Raw genomic sequence first — 22,709 nt, 5'->3', positions numbered from 1 at the left:
CAGTAGGATCTCAGTTACTAAGGAGTTCTTACAGTAGACAGTTTCTCTAAAGAGTCATGTTTATAAATATTTTATAAAAAAACATTTGAAGGTCTATTTTATAGAGTAAAGGCTTCCCAAACAATGCATAAATTGGTAGGCTGGACCCTGGCATATACGGTAAAAAAACTTACTGTTTAGTTAATTTGCTTTGTAAATTAATACTAAAATCATCCAAACTATGAGGAAAAACAAATGGAATTACTAGTAAGCAAGAAAAAAATGTTCAACAAACCAAAATATGTTTTATATTTTAGATTCTTCAAAGTAGCACCTCCTGCTGAGTTGACTTTATGAGGTAGAGTCACCTAGAATGACTTTCAGTTACAAGCTCTGCTGAACTTGTCAAGCGTTAATTACTTAAATTACTTGACAATTTCAACAACTTTGAAAGTATCCTCAAGTGCAGTTGCTAAGACCATCAAAAACATTATGATGAAACTGGCTCTCATCAGGATCGCCCCAGGAAAGGAAGACCAGGAGTTTCCTCTGTTGCACAGGTTAAAGGAGAACTTGAACTTGTAAAATGGATTTTCGGTGTAGTAAAACATGATAAAAAGTAAAGAATAGCACACCTCCGTTCTCCCACAGCATTCCAAGATCCAGACATTTTAACATTTTGTCCAAAGACGCTAATAATTTATGTATATATATATATACAAAGACGCCGCATAGCATAGCAGCCGGTGCCAGGAGTAATGGCGGCGCTTGGAGCTGAAGCTCGCGTTATAAGATGTAAACGGTGTTTTTTAATAAGCTGTAATAAGTTTCTTGTGCACTTTTTAAGTTATTAATGCCTCATTTTAAATGTCAGGGCTCTCCGGATTCTAGCAAGGCAGTGTGGAGCTACTTTGAGCCTGGATAAAGGTGGAAAAGGCGATTTATCGAGGCAAATTACGCCCCGTGTCCCCCAGTCTGAAGGGTGTTTGGACAAACTGTTAAAATGTCTGGATCTCGGCATGCTGTGGGAGAACGAAGGTGTGCTTTTCATAAAAGGTAAATACTTTTTATCACGTTTTACTACACCAAAAGTCCATTTTACACCGGAGGTCTCCTTTAAGTTTATCAGAGTTACCAGTTAACCGTATTTTGGTTTGGCTAATACTTTTAAGTTACTACATGATTCATTATGTGGTCCTTCATAGTCTGGATTAATTCCATATTCAGTTACAATGTAGGAAAAAAAACAATATTGAATGAGACGGTGTGTCCAAACTTTTGACAGGTACTGTATATTTGGTATTTTTTTTAATTCTTAACTTGTTCTTTTCAATGAATGAGACAGATGGTTCTTCAAATAATGTGTTATGTAAAATGATTTAAAATTGACTTAAAAGGTTCTTCAAATGGTCTTCAATGGTAAACACCACCACTGGCTGACAAACTGCAAGCTGCATTTGCAATTGCTGTTTTACTGAGGATCTGAATATGTAATGATGTTACCAGCTCACATATATAAACACTATGTACGACTTGGGAGAGGCAGCCCTGTGTCCCCTTCACCCTGCACTGTAACCTCTCTGATATCATGGCAGTGTTTAGCTGCTGTATGATTTAGATTTAGCTCTCCAGGTTTAGCTTTAGCTTAACTCTAGCTCGCCAAGTTGCTCAGGCTCGAAGAAAGGGGCAAAGACATGAAAGCACTGTAAGATACGTAGGATTAGCCAGGGGTGTGTTGAGTTAAACCTGACCCACTTTTACTGTAAGGCTTACAGTAACTTTTTGCAAGTGTTCACTAAATCTTGTAGGTGTTCTTGCAGCAATGGTTGTGCATGGGCATGGATCAATCCTACCCTGTACAGACCTCTGCTTCCAGCCTTCTGTCACTATCCTACCTGATTTATACATCACCCTTTTCTACTCATTTTGGATTAAGCACCAATAGCTTAGTATCAGTTTGGCTGTGAAATGGAACTAAAATACAGACACTTATTTCATTCACTGATAAGATAATAAGAATCCTAGGAATGCCACATTCCACTATGCTTAGGAGGAATATGAGCCAGTTCTACTCATCCTAAGCTGGAACATGCAAAACGAATCACTGGTCTAAAAACCTGAAAACCTGCTTCATGGGATACTTTCCAATTTTGTCTGCACAAGAGGGAATACACATCTGATGATACTCACTGTCTCTGGGGCTTTCAGGCCACGTGTGTGTCATGGGGGGAATGTAGGAGACATGATCAGCTGAGAGTGGGACAAAGGGCATGCATGAGATACACACATATACACACACAGAAATAACACACACACACACACACAAAAATAAAACACACACTTATACTATACTGAAGAAAAAGTATCTGCCTGTCTGCATTATGATTGGTGATGTGAGGCTTGGATGGAGCTGCTCAGCCATGGAAACGTATTCCATGAAGCTCTCTACGCTCTACTGTTATTGAGCTAATCTGAAGCCACATGAAATTTGGTGATGTGTATTGACGGACTGCAGAAAGCTAGTGACCTCTGTGCACTGTTTTTCCACTGACAGAGTGAGTTACTTTTGTTTCCTGACACTTCCACTTTGTTAATGTTATAATATCACTGTGTAATATGACTATGGAATTTTAAGTAGTGCACTTGTTGCACAGGTGGCATACTAATGTTTGTAGAAGCAATCTGCATGTCTAGGTGTTTTATTACATAAACTTGTGATCATGGAAGTGACTGGAAATCGAGTTCAATGATTTGGAATGAGTGAGTGAATACTTTTGGCAATATAGTGCGTCATGAATGAACATGGGTGTGATTACAATCCAAAAACTACATACAATAAATACAATGACTCATTTAGGGCTCTGCTGGTTATGTTCAGTTAGAAACACAAAAAAGAACAAAAGTACTGAAATCAAGGGTATTAAAAATACCATCATTAATGTCCTGGGAGGGCATTTGTAGATTTTGGAGCATTGTTTTTAAAAATTAATTGATAGAATTCAGTGAGAAGAGAATGAGCGATGACAGGATGATGGATGAACAGCCCCCCACCTCATCTCAGACTCTCTAACTTATCCCTTCCAGAAGTACTGGAGGAAGAACCATCATTCCAGAGATAACAGTTCCACTACTCCACAGCTCAATACTGGGGGCTTTATATCCCTCTAGCCTGTACGATTTTTGTTTATCTGCTCTGGAGAGTCCTATTTCAATGGGACTTTTTAGTTCTTCTCTACAGTTGTGCTTGTAAGAATGGGAGTGTCCGTAAACCTTTGGACGTACAGTGTATCTATTTCTGTGTCTTAACAGAGCCTTTGTTTTCATTCATTCCCTGAAGCGATCGGCAGAAACAAGATTATCTATTTTCAGTCTGATTCTCACTTTAACCACTAAAGATACAGTATGTTTCAAACAGCCAGTCTGGCTAACAAAACACTAATACATTTATACAAATATATACCGAATTTTTCTGAGTACTTAAAATCTTTTCATTTTCCCACAAATGGACAGTGCGCCTTATAATTCAGTGTGCCTTATGTATGAATTCTACCAGTCAGGTATTAAGGAGCAGTAAAGCCACTCTGCTGAAGTACAGCATTATAAGAGTAAGTTTTCAGTAAAGTTTCTCCAGCACTAAGGCTGGGTGCAGCAGCATTAGCATTAGCTGTTAACCGCAGCACTAGCTCTTTCACCGTTCAAACGCGAGTATATCGGACTGTAGTCTGCATGTTTGCTGTGTCAAAACAAGCTACGTGGGAAGAACCACTAGTTGTTGGTGCCCTGGGTTACCAGAGCACTCAGGGTTCCTCAATGTAGTGCTATCAGGCGGCATTTATATCCCGCTAGCACTACGGTTAACAACTAATGCTAATGCTGCTGCACCCAGCCTTAGTGCTGGAGAAACTTCACTAAAAACTCACCCTTAGACAAAATATTGGAAATCTAAGCTTACTGTAAATAAACAGAAGTGCTTTACTCACCCAAATAAACAATTTTTAAAAGAGAAATCTGTGTTTTAAGAATTACACTTTTGTTTACTTAGGCACTTCCCCCAGATTCCCCATTAGAAGAAAAACATGGCGACACCCTTGCTCACTTTGATATAGACATCTTTACAAGTGTTGCTTAATGCGCCTTATAATCTGGTGCTCCTTATTTATGAAAATGCCAGAAAATGGATGACGTTCATTGATAGTGCGCCTTATAATCCGGATCGCCTTATAGATCGCCTTATAAAATATAAATAAAAAATAAATCAAAACCTACTAATACACTCTAAACGGTTAACACATTACCCTCCACTACAATCTAACAAACAGGAAATGAGTAAAGAACCTACTTTTTCCATTTACACTGTGGGTGACTTGATGATCTGCAACAGATAACAGGACACAGGTTCATGACAATCAGTTACTCAATTCAGAAAAAAAATCTAGCCACTTTATCAGAAACACCTGCAAACAGTCAGAGACTGTAGGTCATATAGAACCAGTCAAAAGTTCAGACACACCATCTCATTCAATGTTTTTCTATTTATTTATTTTTTATTTAATTTATTTTCTACATAGTAGATTAATATTAAATACATGGAAACAATTAAGGAGCACATATGGAATTATGCAGTTAACAGTAAAAAAGTGTTTGTCCTTCACTTTCAACTGATCTAAATCCAGCTGAGATGGGTGACTTGAGGTGATTTGGAAGCTGAAGCTTCACAGCGTGAAGGAAAAGCAGCAACTATTGTTCAGCACCTCCAGGAACTCCTTCATCAAGATGCTGAGAAAACTTCGGGTGAATTTCAGGTGACTCTACTGAAGGAGAAGAGATATGTCCAAACGTTTGACTGTTACTGCATATAGATGCACAGTTTATATATTTTGATGGTGAACCCAATTTCTTAACCCAACATCTAACAAGTGTGAACAGCCCCAGTGATGGTGAGGTTGAGAGGAACTGGTAATTGGTGATTACAATCAGATGGGCTATAAACTGTACACCTACAAAGTAAACATATGTTAGATGTTTCTGATGAACTGGTCAGTGATAGTATATACAAGGCAGGTGTAGTAATAGTAATAGTGACCAGCAGGTGGCACCATCTAATAGAGAGTCAAGTGCATTAAAACGGTGAATCATTTGTTAAAAGATCAATTAACTTGGTTTAAGAAATGTAAATATCTCACTCCCATTTCTCTTCATCACCCCAGGTCAGACACACACACACACACACACACACATACACAGATGATCAGATCAAGATAACAGTTTTGTCAGCTGTGAGCCTAGTATCTTAGAAGTGTCATGAACTGTACACTACTATGTCAGAACCAGAACAGGACAGTATTGTGTCCCATGACTTTTTCCATGTCCCATGGAAGCTAAAGAATTCTGTAGAATTTATTTAGGGTCTCCTGCATTGAATATGGATGTAATTACAGAGTTGCTTATCTGTACGCATGCACAGTCGAATGTTGCCGATCATCACGATAATTAGCACTCACTGCACTGTCCACTGTGGGTAGTAATGAATATTACTGGTACACATGTGACACTGTGGACAATACGTCCGAATGTGTGCTTCACACATTTACACACTTTGGGCCCAATTTAAGGGTTAATAGCACACCACTCAATTGTGCAGCATGCACGGCTTAAAATGAGCAAAAGGAATGTACTAAATCTCTTAATTAATCATGAGTGTTTTGGGCATGATGTAAAAAGTTGCCATTCTTTAAAGTCAGAGCCAGGCATGCTCTGACTTTGGCACGTTCGTATTTTAACAGTAGAGGATACTCACCTGCACATTCTTTACATATAGACCGTTGACTGTTGTCAGGGTTTTAATCTGTTAGTGGCGCACATGTATTTCCTGCAACCTAGAAATTTACCTGAACACACCTCACTTCCAGATCACCACGCCCATCGGTGTAGATTTATACCTAAACTCTGTTGCTATTTTAACGGTGTGGGCCCAGGGCATCATGATGCACCTTGCACAGGGTTTACGATAGGGCCCTTAGTGCTGAAATTATGCAGTGTACAAATAACATTGTGAACCCTGGCAAACACTATGAGAACTGTCTGAACTTAAGTGAATACTTGTGATCACAAGGTCTCAAGTTCATGCAGGAACTGAGAAGGAATTTGAATTTGAACTACAGGTGTAGTATAGGCGCAGTACCTGAGGACTTTAGAGAGGAACTGTAGGAGAGGCCGTTCTGTTGGTTGTTATCAATGGTCTCCAAGCTGGACATGATGGACTTTGGCTTAAACTCTTTCCTGGGCTGGCTGTTCGCTGTGGCTATCCTGGAGTGTGAACAGTTACAAAACAGAACAGATCAGAGAGATATTGACCATTTAACAATAAACCTACAGTTATATAGCCTGTCAGATAACTGCAAATATATGTGACGGATGAACAAGTGGAGGCATGTTCAGAGGATTTGAAATATGGATAATAAAACCAGAACTGTATTTACTGTTTGTAGCTTCCTAAGATTAAGGGAAGTGAAAGCAGCAGGTGAGTTACCTGTTCTGTAGTTTGCTGTTGAGATCCTCCAGAATTTCGTAGGACTGGCGGTGGTACTCCAGTGCTGCCTCTATCAGAGATGCTAACTGGCTCACCTGCTCCACCTGGAGGTGAGGAAAAAGGTATTACAATGAATAACACTAAGAACTCATTCAAGTGACATATACATCAACTGGCCACTTCATTACAACCACCCCTATATATATACATATATATATATATGTTTCTTAGGGGCGTTCACAAACATGTAGACATATAAAGTATTTACTGGTGACTAGGGTAAGCTGCACTTTCTGTGTTGCACTTATAAAATTTAACAGTACAAAGTTACGCACTCCTGTATGTCGGACAGTAATTGCTAATTTTGCACAGGAATCACATTCCTTTTTTTTTACTGTATTCTGTTTTCACTGAAAGAGTCTTCAGGTTTAGGGAAATTAAATGAAAGACTTGCTTAAAACATGCTTTAAAACACCCAGACACTCAAATCAGTACCACTTTTGCAATAGTATGCGTGTGATTCCTGTATTTCTGATTCCTTCTTTTAAAATACAAACACTATATGGACTAAAGGTATAAAAAAAAAATCATATTCATAAATCATATCCCATTCATACTGCTGTTGGTATTTTGATCATTTCTATATTTAGTTCTATATTTAGCATTTTGTGTTATTCAAACAAGTCTTTGTAAAAGTTTTATAATTCTAGTCTGAAATACTTAAATGATAATAATTATTAAATATATTAATGGAAACTACATGTTCAAGGCATTTTTATTTACTTGAAACAAACAAAGTGTTACAATCACCAGCGCAAATATCAAACTTTGCACGTATGTGTAAACAAGATTTTGGTAAGCTTTTAATAATGGGTATTTAAATGTAAGTAAAATAATCAGCATTACATTAGCAAAATTGAATGATATTTATAATATATGATTTATGATATTTATTTATATTTGTTAATCACAAAAACATTTATTAATCACCATCTTTATTAAGTTTTTTTAATGCTGGTATTTCTCTATCTTCAGCACAGAGACACTGTGTCAAAAGCCTGGAAGAAAATGAACAGAGGATGAATGAAGCTGATAGCTCCACATGTAGCTTACTTCACAGGATTACTGTCTTTGCTAACCGGACAGCTAATAAACAGCATGAGCGGCCCTGAATGCACCCACTATAGACAAACTTGGGACAACAAGAGGGAAATCAAATGATATGCGTTCTTTAAAACATGGAACAAGCATACTAGGATTTCAAAATGCGTAACTGTTTCGCGAAATGCGTACCCATTAAGCAAAATTTGTACATGCTGTTAGGCCTGCATTGAGTATAACTATCCCAAATGCCAAAGCTCAGATTTCCTGAAGAACTCACATCGTTTTCTAAGAAGTTGAACATGCTCCGCTCTGCAAGTTCTTTGGATTCCTCAAACTTTTCCACTGCCTGTCTGATCTCCTCGTCGGGAATCTTCCCCTGACGTTTTTTCTTGTAGTCGAAATCTAACCGCCGTCCCTCCAGCTTCTTTAGGTGATGCTATGGCAGAAAAGGAAAAGAGAGCAACACTGCAGTTTACAGCATCTCAGAATCTGCATGTATTACGTAATAATCTACTTATGAACATTGACAGACAGCTTGATTAAAAAACACATAAAAATACAGATAGAGAGACATGATTGTGAATGATGTTTCTATATTTTTCTATATCTCGATCAAGGTTTCACAAAAGTCATAAAACACATAATATAACAGCTATTCAAATAATGCACTGTGAAATTAGTGAAAGTGAAATTATCAAGGCATCAGTATCAATATTTCAAGGCAAAAATAAGAATTTTACAATTTACAATTACAATGTTTACACTTAATGAGCATTGTAAGTATATGATTGTTTTATTTATTTTAGGAATAATGATCTTATTCAGTCTTACTTAGATTTTTTACATTATGTTAAGTAATTAGACTCAAAATAGCACAAAAAGAGGTCCCACTTTATAATAAGTGTCCCTAAGTACTATGTAGTTACACTGTAACAATCCGTGTAACTACAGTGTAACTACTGATGAAGTACACATTGTTACAGATTAACTACAGAGGAACAGGTTATGTAATTACACATGTGTATTAAGGTTAATTTTGACTTGTATAAGTACACAGAGGAAGTGTATTTACACGTGTGTAACAATGTGTGTGTACTTACATATATGTGTAATAGTGTGTGTGTACTTACACATGTGTAATAGTGTGTGTGATAAGTTGAGTATAAACTTATCCAACAGCTATTGTCTAGTATGTAATTAGGGCTGATTGAGTACACACACGTTGTTACACATGTGTAAGTACACCTGCTCTATTACTTGTGTAAGTACACTCACCCTGGTACACGTCAAAATTAACCTTAATACACATGTGTAATTCATAACCTGTGCCTCTGTAGTTAATCTGTAGCAATGTGTACTTCATCAGTAGTTACACTGTAGTTACATGGATTGTTACCGTGTAACTACATAGTACTTAGGGACACTTATTATAAAGTGGGACCCAAAAAGAAAGCAGTCGTCAATGTAACACTCGGACAAGGATTAAAGATAAAAATGCAGAGTTTATTAACAAAAGTCCACAAGGCAAGCTCAGAGTCAAAAAACAGGCAAAAATGTCAAAAACCAGATTACAAAATCCACAAGGCAAAAATCAGAGTCAGACAGGCAAAGGGTCGAAACCTGAAAATACATACAAAAAAACAGATAACACTTGATAGAGACACGGAGAGTGGCAATACCTCGCAAGGAGGCAGAGTTAGAGTTCAGGTATATATAGAGTGTGTGTGGGAGGAGTCAATAGACCGGAGATGCTGATCTCTGAATGACGGAACGACCAGTAGGCGTGACAGTCAAGTTATTCTGATTCTTGTATACGAATTTAAGCCAGAAAACAGCTTTATGATTGCTAAGAAAAAATTGCTTACCCCACTGGCAGATTTGTTTTTCCTTTCTTTAAACATATATTTCTCAATTTATTTTTCTCAAATTGCTAATGGATTTTTTGCAGTGTGAACGTCCAATTGATTAAAAGCACCTGACTTCAGTTTCACTGAGATCTGAAATAATAAATCATTTTCCTCAACAAATAAATAAATAAATAAATGTCTAATTAAATCTAATATTTTAGCACTATTAGCGTCATAGTAATTTGATGCATTTTTGCGTCAAGTTTATGAAGAAATATAGTAAATTCTAAAAAGCAAACGTTCAAGCACCACTGTACACAGAGGCAGATACTGTCGATCTGTGTCTGAAAGAGTCTTGTTTCTGCACTGCTCTCTTACCCCGATCTCCTTCAGGTCCTTGTCCTGCAGGGTTTGCAGCGGGTCAATGAAGTTCTGCTTCACACCGATATCAAGAGAGTCCTTAACATCTCCCATCTGTTTCATAGCTTCACCAACGTCCACTAGAGCAGCACCTGCAAACACACAAACACACAATCCCATCAGCTACTGCTGTGATTGTCACACACTGTACAGAGTTCAGTTTCATATAATATTCAGCTACACTCATCACTGAGAATTTGTGGTTCACTGTTCAGAATTTGTGGTTCACAGACTGGGGTGGTGATCCATTTTCAACACAGTGGTGACACTGCATTGACAATAGCAGGGTTCATACACTTTTCAACCAATACAATTTACATGACTTTTCACAGGTAATTTCATGACCATACAATCTTTAAAATATCAGTGTAGACATGAACAATAAAACAAAACAAAAAATCCATGTCAAAACTGATTATGGTCTATATATTACTTAAAATTTATTTCAATATAAAAAATTCTTTAAGCAATGCTGAAAATCTTTAATAGTAAAAATGTGTCAAATCCTCTATTGTGTATAACTGAATTAACTCTGAGCTGATTCCATACACTGGTAAGCACTTCTAATGTTTAACCTGTAAACAGTGGTTCATACTTTCATCAAAGAACATGATATAGAATATTTAGTTTAAAACTTTGAATCAATTTTTAAACAATGTAATTTTCCAGATATATATTGTCAGTTAGAGCATTTATTTGCGGAGAATGAGAAATGTTCGAAATAACAAAGAGGGTGCAGAGCTTTCAGACCTCAAATAATGCAAATAAAACAAGTTCATATTCAAGTTTAAGATTTCAGAAATCAATATTTGATGGAATAACCCTGGTTTTTAATCACAGTTTTCATGCATCTTGGCATTCTCTCCTCCACCAGTCTTGGAGAGACTCCTGGTGCAAAAGTTCAAGCAGTTCAGCTTGGTTTGATGGCTTGTGATCATCTAACTTCTTTTTGATTATATTCCAGAAGTTTCCAATTTTGTAAAATCAGAGAAACTCGTCATTTTTAAGTGGTCTCTTATTTTTTTTTCCAGAGCTGGATGTGTTTATGTACTATCCACTTAAAACATTACATAATGCCTAGTCATATGAAATGTACCAAAAAATAAATAAATGAATGTTCAATTAATCCTAATAATGCTTTAGGGTCATATCATCCAGCACTAAAATATGTAATTACTTATGCAATTACCTTTAAATTGTGCAGCAAATGACAGTAATGACAAAAAACTTTAAATGTAAAGTTGCATCTGGAGCTCTGACCACACTGAGCACTAGGTGTCAGCCCTGAGTTACAGTTAGATAGCTGAGCTTTGGGCTTGTGCACGTAAACCCACTGTGTAAACCCACATTACAGGAAGCCTTATTCAGACACAGGGAGTGAAAGACATGAGAGAGTGAGAGAGTGTGTGTGTGTGAGAAGCAGACAATGATTTCGACATCACTAGAGCAGGATATCCGCTGCTGTGGCCTGTGGTTCTTGTTTACTAAAAAAAAAGAATGCTCAAGTGCCGACGCAATATATCGTTTGTGAGGTTGAAGCAATATCAATACAGTGTCAGTGATTAAAACTACGCATCTATCTGCAGCCCATCAGAGAAGAGTGGACAAGGCCAAAGAGATGTGGCATACGATACAGACAAACCCACACTCAAAAAATTGTGCTTTTTTGTTGTGAAAAGCTTGTTTTTTTAGAGTATGTACTTCTTGTTTGGCTTGCTTCACAAAAACACCAATTTATAGTTTAGATACACATATCAGCCATAACATTAACACCACCTTCTTGCTTCTATACTCACTGTCCATCTTATCAGCTCCATTGATTATATAGGAGCCCCTTTTTATATATATATAATTTTATTTCAAATGTTTTCCTCATTTTTGCCCCAATTTACACAACCAATTACCCAACGCACTCATTAGGACTCCCACTATCACTAGTGATGCCCCAGCATAAAGAAAGAGAAGACTAGCACATGCCTCCTCCGATACATGTGAAGTCTGCCACCGCCTCTTTTCCAACTGCTGCTGGTGTAGCACTGATGAGTAGCATCACAGCGCGCTCTGAAGAAAGCACAGCGACTTGGTTCCGATACATCAGCTCACAGACGCCCTGTGCTGCCATGGAGTGATGTGGGGAGAGAGCGCCATCTACCCGCCCAGAGAGAGCAAGGCCAATTGTGCTCTCTCAGGACTCCAGCAGCCGATGGCAAGCTAAATGAACAGGATTCGAACCGGCAATCTCTTGATTATAGTGGCAGAGCTTAGCCAATTGGACCACCCGGAGCCCATGTAGGAGAACTTTGCAGTTCTATAATTACAGACTGTATGCCTGTATTTGTTTCTCTGGCACTTTATTATCCTCCTTTCAAGCTGTTCTTCAATGGACCCCAAAGGACCACCAGAGAGCAGGTATTATTTGTGTAGTGGGTGCTGCTAGAGTTTTTATAAAAAGATTTATTTCTGATTTTCTTACATTTTTCTCTCCAATTTATGTGGCCAATTGTTCCACCGATTTAGCTGCAGCTGTATATCAGATTATATATAAGACGAGTGGAGGAGAACATGCTAAGATGAAACTGTGATCATTCCACCAAATATTGATTTCTGAACACTTAAAATTTATAATATGAACTTGATTTCTTTGCATTATTTGAGGTCTGAAAATTAATTTCTCATTTTCGGCAAATAAATGCTCTAAATTACAATAATTTTATTTGGAATTTGGGAGAAATGTTATCCGTAGTTTACAGAATAAAACAACAATGTTAATTTTACTCAACCCAGTGCTGAATGTTCTGTATCATCTCACATTTATATCATTTACTCATGCTTGGGTTTAGTCATTAATCCCAACCTATTCTGATGCCTATGTATAACAACCATGCTCCTCTACTCTGCCCCCTAGACCCTTACAAACCTACAAACATAGTGTGGACAGTGAGTAAACACAGTGTTTAAAACCTCCAGCAGCACTGCTGTGCTCCACTCTTTCCACAACCCTGCCAGTGTGTCACAGTGTCACATTAAGAAACAGGGTGAAAGGTGGATAATAATAAAATATGCAGGGAAACAAACAAAAGACTACAGCCTTTAGTCACATAACTAAGAAGAGTATACTTCCTATGTAAAAATATATTGTACCATACCAAATGTGGACTCATCTCCAAGTTCCCGGCCGTATTTCAGCATGCAGTCCCCCAGAAGCCCCTCCGTCTGCGGGTAGCCGGTCGTCTTCACCTGCCCTCTGATCTTAGACATAGTGTTCAGCATTCCCAGCTTGGCTCGTGATGCTGCAAATGAGTCCAAACACAAAGTCAAGATCTGACTTTCCTGTCACAAATCTCCCAATCCGGTATCAAATGACTACTTTAGAGGAGAGAGAACTCAAACCACAAATTAAAACCAGAGTTCAGAAAATATAATTTTTATTTTTATCCACCTTCCTCTATAAGAATTAGAACAGTGAAAACAATTCCTTTATTTCTGTTGTATATGGAAAACATTTTTTTTAATATTAAAGACAAACATTTCAGGTTTTATTTCCAGTTTTTTTACATCTGGACATAGTACGTATTGGTAAGTTTTTTTTAATCTGAGACCAAGGTAAAAAACAAACAAAATACACCAGAAAAACTTTAAACATTTAAAGCATTAAAAAAGGGACACAGAATCTTTAGTGCAACACTAACCAATTTGCTGTTTTTATTTAATATTTAAGAAGAAACAAAAGGAAAATGAAACAACTGGTTAGAAAAATGACTGATAAAAAAAGAGAAAAAATAGGTGAAATAAAAATAGTGTAAATCTGTAGTTTATACAGTTTTCATACACTGATTGTTGTTGTTTTCATTTATTACATAATTAAAACACAAATACTTAAGTATGTTCAGATTAATGCAATGCCTTTAATGTTATTTTCTTTGTTTTATTAATAAATTTAGTTCAATCACAGATGTGGTTGCATAATGACAACCAGAGAGATGAATCAGCTGTGTCTCAGCTATACAATCAAACATCAGAAGGAAAGTTTGTCTTTATCTCAGGTTCTAGTGGTGATTCTCCAAAAGCAGCTCAAACTAAATATTTTATTGCTAGTTTTAATTAAATTAGACATTTGTTTTTGATATTAAAGATAAACATTTCAGCTTTTAATTCCAGGTTTTTACACTTGGATCTGATACACAATTCAGAAGATAGCACGTTTTGTATAAACCAATCCATTTTACCGTGAGTAGAATATTAGAATTTTAATATTAATATTTTAATTAAAATTTAGTTGCAAATCTTTTGTTTGTTTGCATTAACTGCATCAAGCCTGACATCACTACATAATTATTATTATTATTATTATTATTATTTTTTATTAAAGGACAGCCCCTGGTATATTTTCAAGTCTGCATTTTGAGAGCTAGCTACTCAAGCTCTGCTGCTCCCTGTGAGAGACATTACCCGTCTGCTTGAACCCAAAACCCGTTGGATCTTTGCCCACTGTGACTGCGGTGCTGCAAATTAATTTCTGCACACTAGTTATTGTGTGGATCACACAGGACCTGCAGACACACCTGCCTTGTGCAGTTCTCTACTTGCAGCCTTCTGTCAGGATTAAAGTGTTACAATATGTCATTTTCTGGTTTTGTCCAGACTAGGGATGCACTGAATTTATTATTTTAGCTAAAACTAAAGCTGATCACAATGAAACATTTGGCAGAAGGCTGAATGCATGTGTTCTGGTCACTTTATCAATACTGAATAAATTAAGGTTTTCAAAGAAAAAAACAATTACAAACCTGCAATTAAAAAAAATTATATATATACTAAAAAAAAATAAAAAACACTTACCATCCTCTTCGCACTATTAGGCGCACCGGCTTATAAGGCAAACTATCAATAAATGTCTATTTTCTGGTCTATTTGTATACATATGACGCACCAGATTATAAGGTGCATTATGAGACACTAGTAAGGAACAGGGGTGCCGCCATGTTTTCATTCTATTTCACCAGGTCACGCAGCTGGGTGGTGGTAGTTATAAAGCTAAGCTGAGTAAACAAAAAATTCTTAAAAAACATTTTATTTCGAAGGCAAACGAGTGCTGGACGCTTATATTTACAGATATCTGTCCATTCTTCCATTTATTTACAGTAAGCTTAGATTTCCAGATTTTCACTAAGGCTTGGTGCAGCAGCATTAGCATTAGAGGCTAACCACTAGCGCTAGCCACAGTTAGTGCTAGTAAATGCCATCCGACAGGGCTACACTGAGAGCTAGCCGGGGTAAGCAACAGGCTACAGTCCGATAAAGTCCCCTCTGAACGGCGAAAAAGCTAGCACTTGGCATGGTTATTGGCTAATGTTAATGCTGCTCCAGCAGTGTTAGCTAGTGTTAGCAGCAGGCTACAGTCTGATACACTACCCCTTTGAATGGCATAAGACATAGCACTTAGCACAGTTAGCTAAGTCAGCCTTATTGGCAAATATTCAGTGCATCCAGGCCAGGGAACCAATCTAAGGTATAAACACACCTTTTTTAAAAAATGTTTATAATACTTAAATTTTCTTTTTTTCCTAATTAGATGTGTCCATATGTTTTACTGCTACGTGAGTTTGAGGTGATTGCATCTGCATTCTCTTACCTGGGTTTGGCTGGAGGTATTCTGTGGTTTTGGTCAGAAGCTCAAAAACAGACTTGTTGGTGACGTCTATTTTCTGCAGAGTAAAAAAAAGGATGTTCAGAATAGAGGAAACAAAGAGAAATGAGAGGATGATGCAAACAGACCTGAAACAATGCAGCTGAATTAGGTCAAGTGTGTAAAAACTTGTAAAACCCTGGAGGAACTGTGTTTGTTCAAACAATCTGTAGTATTATTCTGCAACAAAAAACAAAAAAAGGAAACAAAGGAAACAAAAAAACAGAGGAAACAAAAAAACATTGGGTTTCCCCATCAGTTCTCCTTTAGACGGGGCATGAGTAGGTATTTTTAAATAAGGATTTTTTTTTAATCTGAGAGCAAGGTGAACAAAATACAAGAAAAACAGCACTTAAAAAGGGACTCAGAATCATGAGTGACACACTAATTAATTTGCTTAAACTGCTATTTAGTTTTTAAAATATTTAGGAGAAACAGGAGGAAAACTGTTTAAAGAATGACTGAGCATTTAGGTGGCTCTTTTCCTGGGGTGCTGTTAACTTGCAGTTTTTTAAAGCTGGTAAGTCTGATAAACTTATCATGAGCAACAGAGAAAACTCTTGGTCTTTCTTTCCTGGGCGGCCTTGATGAGAGCCAGTTTCATCAAAACTTTTTTGAGGCTCTTTGCTACTGCACCTGAGGGTACTTAAAAAAACTGGATTGATTAAACCTAAATTCTTAAAAGTATTTTTTTCTTTACTCAGTTCAGTAGTTGTTCAACATTACTCAAATAGAGCTATGCACTGTATACCGACTCTACCTCTTCACAATTTTACAAGTGATACTCTCAAACACATTAAGAGAGCAAGAATTTCAAGTAATTAACTCTTGACAAGTTCAGCACAGCTGTTAACTGAAAGACATTACAGGTGACTCTACCTCAAGAAGCTGACTAAAAAAATCCAACCAAGATGTTCAAAGTTGTCATTTAAGCAAGAGAATCTACTTTGAATAATGTAAAATATTTAAAAAAACATATTCTGGTTTGTTAAACACTTTTTTGGTTCACCTAATAATTCCACGTTTTTTTTTATAGTTTGGATGACTTTAGTATTAATTTATAGTTCAGAAAACAATAAAATAATAATACAAAAAAAAACAATGAATAAAAGGTATTTAAAACTTTTGACTGGTACTGTACAGCAGTCCTTACCCGCTCCATCTCCATGAAGTCCTCATCGAGCTTCGTTCCTTCAGCACCACTTATCTTCTCACTTAACAACTGATAGTCAGAGAGAGAGAGAGAGAGACAGAGAGAGGGAGAAAGAGAGAGTGTTAATTAGACAAGGGGTTTGGAGGCATAATGCAGAATGGCGTTGATCAGAATGTAATTGCGTGTAATTGCATGCCCTGAAAAGCTTTTCAGCTACAAATTGTTTTTGAGTGTTGACCGATCTATATGGAACCATTTTCTTTCATAAACCCTCAAAGAACCATACATTTTTTTAAAGTGTACAGTGTAGAATCTATAGTTCATTAAATGCTGTAAGATGTTGAACAAAGTCAAACACAACCTTAATATAATGCGGATTCCACCATGATTAAATGTTCAAATGCCAGCTTTGACTTTATAATGTCATGTAATGTCAGTGAAGCTAAGTCCCCAAACACCCTGCTAAAACATCCAGGTCAAAACCAGCATATCATCCAGAAAAAAAACAAATCCTTTGCTGTTCAACAGCTTATTAACAAGCTAGACAACTGAATGACCAGCTGGTCTTGAGCTGGATTTTTAGCAGGGTAAATAATACCTAACCTAATGCCCTGAAAGTCACTTAATGCACAAACCACAAAAAAAGGATTGCAAAATACATTTACACCCAATGTTCTGTAACTTTTAGCAGTTAACACTTTTAGCTAAGTGTGTGAAACTGTTGTGAACACTGCAAGCTGTTAAAGCAATAACTAAAATCCTGACCAGTTTCAATAAGCATGAATTAGACTCAGTAAGAAGATTAACATTGTGAACGTAGCACAACAAAATTTGGATAACATTCCTGCCAAGAAGGGCAGGGATGTAGAATGCTTGAATGGGGAGACCAAAATGCTGGAAACCATTTCTGATAACCATTTCATAAATACATTTTAAATTACTGATAAACTTTGGTAAAAACAACATGAAGAGTTTGTAAAGTTCGACTCAATAATGCACAGAAATCTGTTTTTTTTTTTATTATTTTGTTCTGGCTTCTGCATCTGCCCACATCTCCACAGCGAGGCAGAAGGCGGGGTGGTTTTGGCTGTGGGCTGGGACTAAGAATTGAGAACTAATCAAGTGTTTCAGTCAACTACTGTTTTGCAATAAATGCTGCATTCAATCAAATTCCAAAATCAAAATTTCAACTGAAACGTGCCCACACATTGAATTTTCTAGTAGGAAACTCAGGAGAGTCTCACCAACCTCAAATTCCCGAACTCAAGATGGCCTCCCTGCACATTAACAGTAGTAAAAGTATTAGTATTATACAGTTTATAATCACTTCTATCTATTTAAGTCGTATAAAGTAAGTCGTACACACAGTACTACCCAACTGCATATTGTTTGGATGTGCAAAATACCATATAATGCCTCATCAACTTGTATTGCTAACAATGTTATATGCTAAATGGAATGGAATTTATTGGCCAAATAGTTGTGGTACACTTCAAAGTCTTTAACAAATAGTTTTTTGGACGTTGTAAAATAGTGTTCAATAATCACAATGTTAACTGGAATTATATCAACTTGGGTGTAACCTTATATTACTCCAATATCCCACTTTTGAGGTAAGCACAGTGCAATGTCATACCTCAACAACTAGCATCTTGTAAAATTAGACAAAAGTATAGACAAAGTACAGCATTCAAAGTAATTTTTGCTTCTCTACTCTTTGTTTCAAGTGAATAAAAAATCAAGAATAGAAAACAAATCCGTTTTCCATTACATGCTACAGCTATTCTCAGATGTAGCCTTAAAACTTTAAATATAGACGACAGATTGACCAGTGACTCATTCCTCCTCACTAGATAGTATCCTGTAAAACTATGAAAAGTATGGACAAAAGTGTAGGTTTCAAAGTGTCTTTTGCTTCTGTTAATTCTTTATTTGTTTTAAGTTGGTAAAAGTGGGCTAATCAAGAAGTAATCAGTGTTTCCATCAACTACAACCTTTTATTTATACCTGAAGTTGGCTGGCTGTGTGTGCTGCACAACGTGATTTAACAGCTATACAATGATGTAGCTATAAAACTTTAGATACAGCTGGCAGAACCAAAAGTGGCTTTCATTTTATTAGCTAAGCTGTTTTTCCACTGAAATACAGTAAGAATTAAAACAGGTAAATATATGATTTTACTTTTTTTTTGCACATATAAAGTTTTTTTATATACTATAAGGCGCACTATAAGGCGGACTTAAAATCCTTTAATTTTCCCAAAAATCGATAGTACTCTTTATGAATTTTACCAGTCAGGTAAAGCCACTCAGCTGAAGTACAATGTTATAAGGGTGGATTTTATTTCAGTGAAGCTTCTCCAGCATTGAGACTGGGTGCACCAGCATTAGCATTAGCCATTAATGCAGTGCTAGCTCTTTTACCGTTCAAAGTTAAGTATATTTGACTGTAGTGTGCATGTTTCTCGTTCTAAAACGAGCTACGTGGAATGAACCACTAGCTGATAGCACTCTGGCTTACCGGAACACTTAGGGTTCCTCAGTCTAGCGCTATTGGGCAGCATTTACTAGCACTTAATGTGGCTGGCTAGCGCTGCTAATCGCTTCTGGCTAGTATTACTACACTGGGCTGGCTAGCGCTGCTAGCCACTGCTGACTAGCGCTGCCAGTGCTTATTACTTATTACCTAAAAGAGATTAAAAAACACATAAAGCTTTAGGCATGCAGTTATCATCATGCTAATATTACAGGTATAGGCTGCCAGTACTTGTTAGTTACATTAGCTACATAACTCCAGTGAGGGGCTAATTTAGCAAACATGTTCTGGCTTCTCAACGTTTTTACCCTTTAAAGACTCAGTGAGAGCTGCTGTTCTGGAGTGATTAGCCTTTTTTTAATCAGCTGCTCTCATTATAAGTAGACTGTTGTTTCATGTAGCTCCTGTGGGACTCTACATTCTTGGTGTGAGTGTTCACACGTGAACAATGGCTGTTTTTGTTCATGTTTGGAGAGCTTGAGGTCATGTACACTATATAAACACAAGTACTGGTACATTTGCTTGTTTGTTTCTTCTGAAATCTAGGGTTTTATATTAAAAAAAATAGATCTGTAATTTTCTCTACTGTCCAGTGAAGCCTTTCCACTAGATTTTGAATTTGGAATTGCTGTAAGAATTGAATTGCATTCAGCAACAAGAACATTAGTAAAGTCAAGATGTTTGAAGATTGCCACCATAACTCTTAATCAATTACACAACTTTTGCCAAAACTCCTGGATAGAGCACAACCATTCCAAAGGTCACAGCTCCATTGCTGCGAAGCTCAATCTCAAAAAAATTAAATATAATTAAAAAGGTACTTTGTTTTAGTAATTTAGTTCAAAATGTGAAACTCATATATCATGTAGATGTATTACACACAGAGTGACCTATGTTTTTTTTGTATTGTTATTGATTATGGCTTACAGCCAATGAAAACCAAAAAGATCAGTATCTCAGATAATCAGAATATTATATAAGACCAATTAGTACTTTTGGCAGTGTGGGCAGTGTGCCAAGTCCTGCTGGAAAATGAAATCCACATCTCCATAAAAGTTGTCAGCAGAGGGAAGCATGAAGTGCTGTAAGATTTCCCAGGAAAACACTGCACTGACATTAGACTTGATAGAACACAGTGGATCAACACCAGCAGATGACATGTCTCTCCAAACCATCACTGATTGTGGAAACTTCACACTAGACCTATCTAGCTTGGAACGTTATATGAGAAACATTCTAATAACCTTGTGATGCAAACCATAATGTCACATCCTGGCCCAGTTTCATGTCTGTTCTGTTCTGTCTTCTTGTTTTTACTGCTCTCCCGTTTGTTTATCTCCTCCATGTGCTCTGCTGTGTGTACTGTCTGTAGCTCCGCCCCCTTGTTACCGTGCCCCAGGTGTTCCCTGTTTCCTTTCCTCGCCTTGTGTGTGTATTTATAGCCCTGTGTTTCCTGTTTTCTTTGTCGGTTCTTTTTTCGTCCGTTAAGGTTGCATGTTCTTTGTTCTCTGTTTCAGTAAGTTCTAGCTCCTATATTCTGTTTAGTTTCATTCTTTTACTTAAATAAATATCTCGCATTTGCGCCTGCTCTCCACGTCTTCTCCTTACTGCACCTGACACATTATTACGCCACATGTTTTCAGAATGTTCCTGAAACATTATTTCTGTAAAATTAGAGATTAACCTTTCTGGAACCTTTCCAAAACAAAGCTGAACGTTCTTATAACGTTCTCTGTTAGCTGGGTTTGTAAACTACTCTGGTTTAAAGTGATTAGCCTAAAAGATAGCAACATTGCCCTCTTCAGTGCAAAACTGGAGAAGCAAACTTCAGATACTGGGCATGATTGACTTGACTGTTTATTTACAGCTGAGTGAAGGGGATAATTGGATAAAAGTGTCATTTTGATTTTAAGAAAGCCAGCCATTAGTCTCTAACATGCTTCTCTCTCTCTCTCTCTTTCTCTCTGTCATTCCATTTCCAATGCTCCATAACAAGTGCAGGCTGAGGTTACCAAAACACCCACACATAGCTACATTAAACACCCACAAGCAGTACTACTAAATTCAAGTGAGTGGGGAGTGAAACAGGATTTTTAAAATACATTATCATTAGAGTGTTAGTTAAAATTAAAGAGCCTGACCTCAACATGACTCAACATTTCACATAACCCTACATAAGACCCACTGCCTTGTGTAATAGGCCCTTGCTGAGGCAAGTCAATTTGAGTTAAAAAAGAAACTCTGTGTCTTACTAATGTTGTCGGAGATTTATTAGTCATTTCAGATCCGTGGGAACGACAAGGAACAGCAATAAGGGAAACAGCATCGACCTTCTAGACTGAACCAGGGAAGGAAATGAGACCACAATGCATGTAGCTCCTTTAACTGTGATGGATTTAGCCCTTAAAAATAACTTATTCGCCAAAGATCCAAAATTAAAGTGCCCCCAGTAGAGAAACTGGACAATACAAAGTTATTCAAGACACTGCTGTCCAACACAATACGTTTGAAGGTATACACAGACAGCGCCTCCAATAAGTGAACTTTAGTTGTACACTCTGAAGCAACCACAAAGACATGAGCCTAAGACTTCCGCAGCCAAATGCTTGGGGCTTTAATAATCCCCTCAAGCCAGTGCTTGGCGCAGTGCATGGTTACATTACATAAGACGAAATAAACCAGACCCAATCATCCAACATCAACACCTGACCTCACTCTTGTTATAATTGGAAAAATTGTTTTGATATATAGAGGCAGGGGTGTGCTGTATCGTATCATACTTGATAATCTCACCAAAGTCGTTGACACAATCAAAAAAAAATCCACACCGTATTTGTTTTGCTATTTACTGTATTACTGTACTGTTTATATGCATGCACTAAATTTGCTTCACTTTAGTTTGGTGGTATTTTTTATTGTTTAAAACAATCCTTCATTTTCGTTACATTTTTTATTTTGTCACACTATATATAAGTTAAGTTACTGTTTATGAAACAGACATTTATATACTTTTCTTTCTACTGAATGTAGAAAACTGCTATAATTATACTAAATCAAAATTATTTATAATAATTTTGTTATGGAAAAATACCCTGTAATACTAGGATACTATTTTAGGGCCATACTTTCTAGGTTGTGTATTTTTGAATAACAGGCTAAACATAGGCTATCGCAGCTAGCGGTGCATGGAGCTAGGTTAGCTAACTACAGATAAAGTTCACATGTGCCGGTTTATAATGCAAACAATAAAAACACTCCAAACCTATTCATTAGCTGATTAACTTGCAGAGTATGATTTGTCTTGCATGGGATTGTGTGGATTCAGCCTCCTTAACTTGGCAATCTGAGTGAGTTACGCATCTGGGGAGGTGTGGGCTGGGCATACAATTCTCTGTGATGTTCTGAAATTAAATGCATTGTGCTTCTTAAAGTGCTGACACAGATGTGCAAATGTGC

General features: G+C 37.0%; 1 protein-coding gene across 2 annotated transcripts in view; it reads right to left on the bottom strand.

The window, feature by feature from the left end:
* The window catches only part of sh3gl3a (SH3-domain GRB2-like 3a), a 54,724-nt gene that overhangs the window by 6,228 nt on the left and 25,787 nt on the right, over window positions 1-22,709 (bottom strand). The window contains exons 2-10 of one of the 2 annotated variants that reach the window (XM_007258141.4): window positions 16,719-16,787; window positions 15,512-15,584; window positions 13,026-13,169; window positions 9,838-9,971; window positions 7,890-8,048; window positions 6,509-6,612; window positions 6,161-6,285; window positions 4,319-4,351; window positions 2,170-2,229 (exon numbers count right to left, since the gene is read on the bottom strand). In XM_007258141.4, the coding sequence (XP_007258203.3) occupies window positions 2,170-2,229; window positions 4,319-4,351; window positions 6,161-6,285; window positions 6,509-6,612; window positions 7,890-8,048; window positions 9,838-9,971; window positions 13,026-13,169; window positions 15,512-15,584; window positions 16,719-16,787 (901 nt within the window). The remainder of the gene's footprint in view (window positions 1-2,169; window positions 2,230-4,318; window positions 4,352-6,160; window positions 6,286-6,508; window positions 6,613-7,889; window positions 8,049-9,837; window positions 9,972-13,025; window positions 13,170-15,511; window positions 15,585-16,718; window positions 16,788-22,709) is intronic. The other variant, XM_007258142.4, reaches the window with a different exon arrangement.

This window comes from Astyanax mexicanus, chromosome 16 (assembly GCF_023375975.1).
Source record: "Astyanax mexicanus isolate ESR-SI-001 chromosome 16, AstMex3_surface, whole genome shotgun sequence".
Lineage (NCBI taxonomy): Eukaryota > Metazoa > Chordata > Actinopteri > Characiformes > Acestrorhamphidae > Astyanax > Astyanax mexicanus.
The sequence above is the reverse complement of the archived record's forward strand: the minus strand, read 5'-3'. Positions and strand labels throughout refer to the sequence as shown.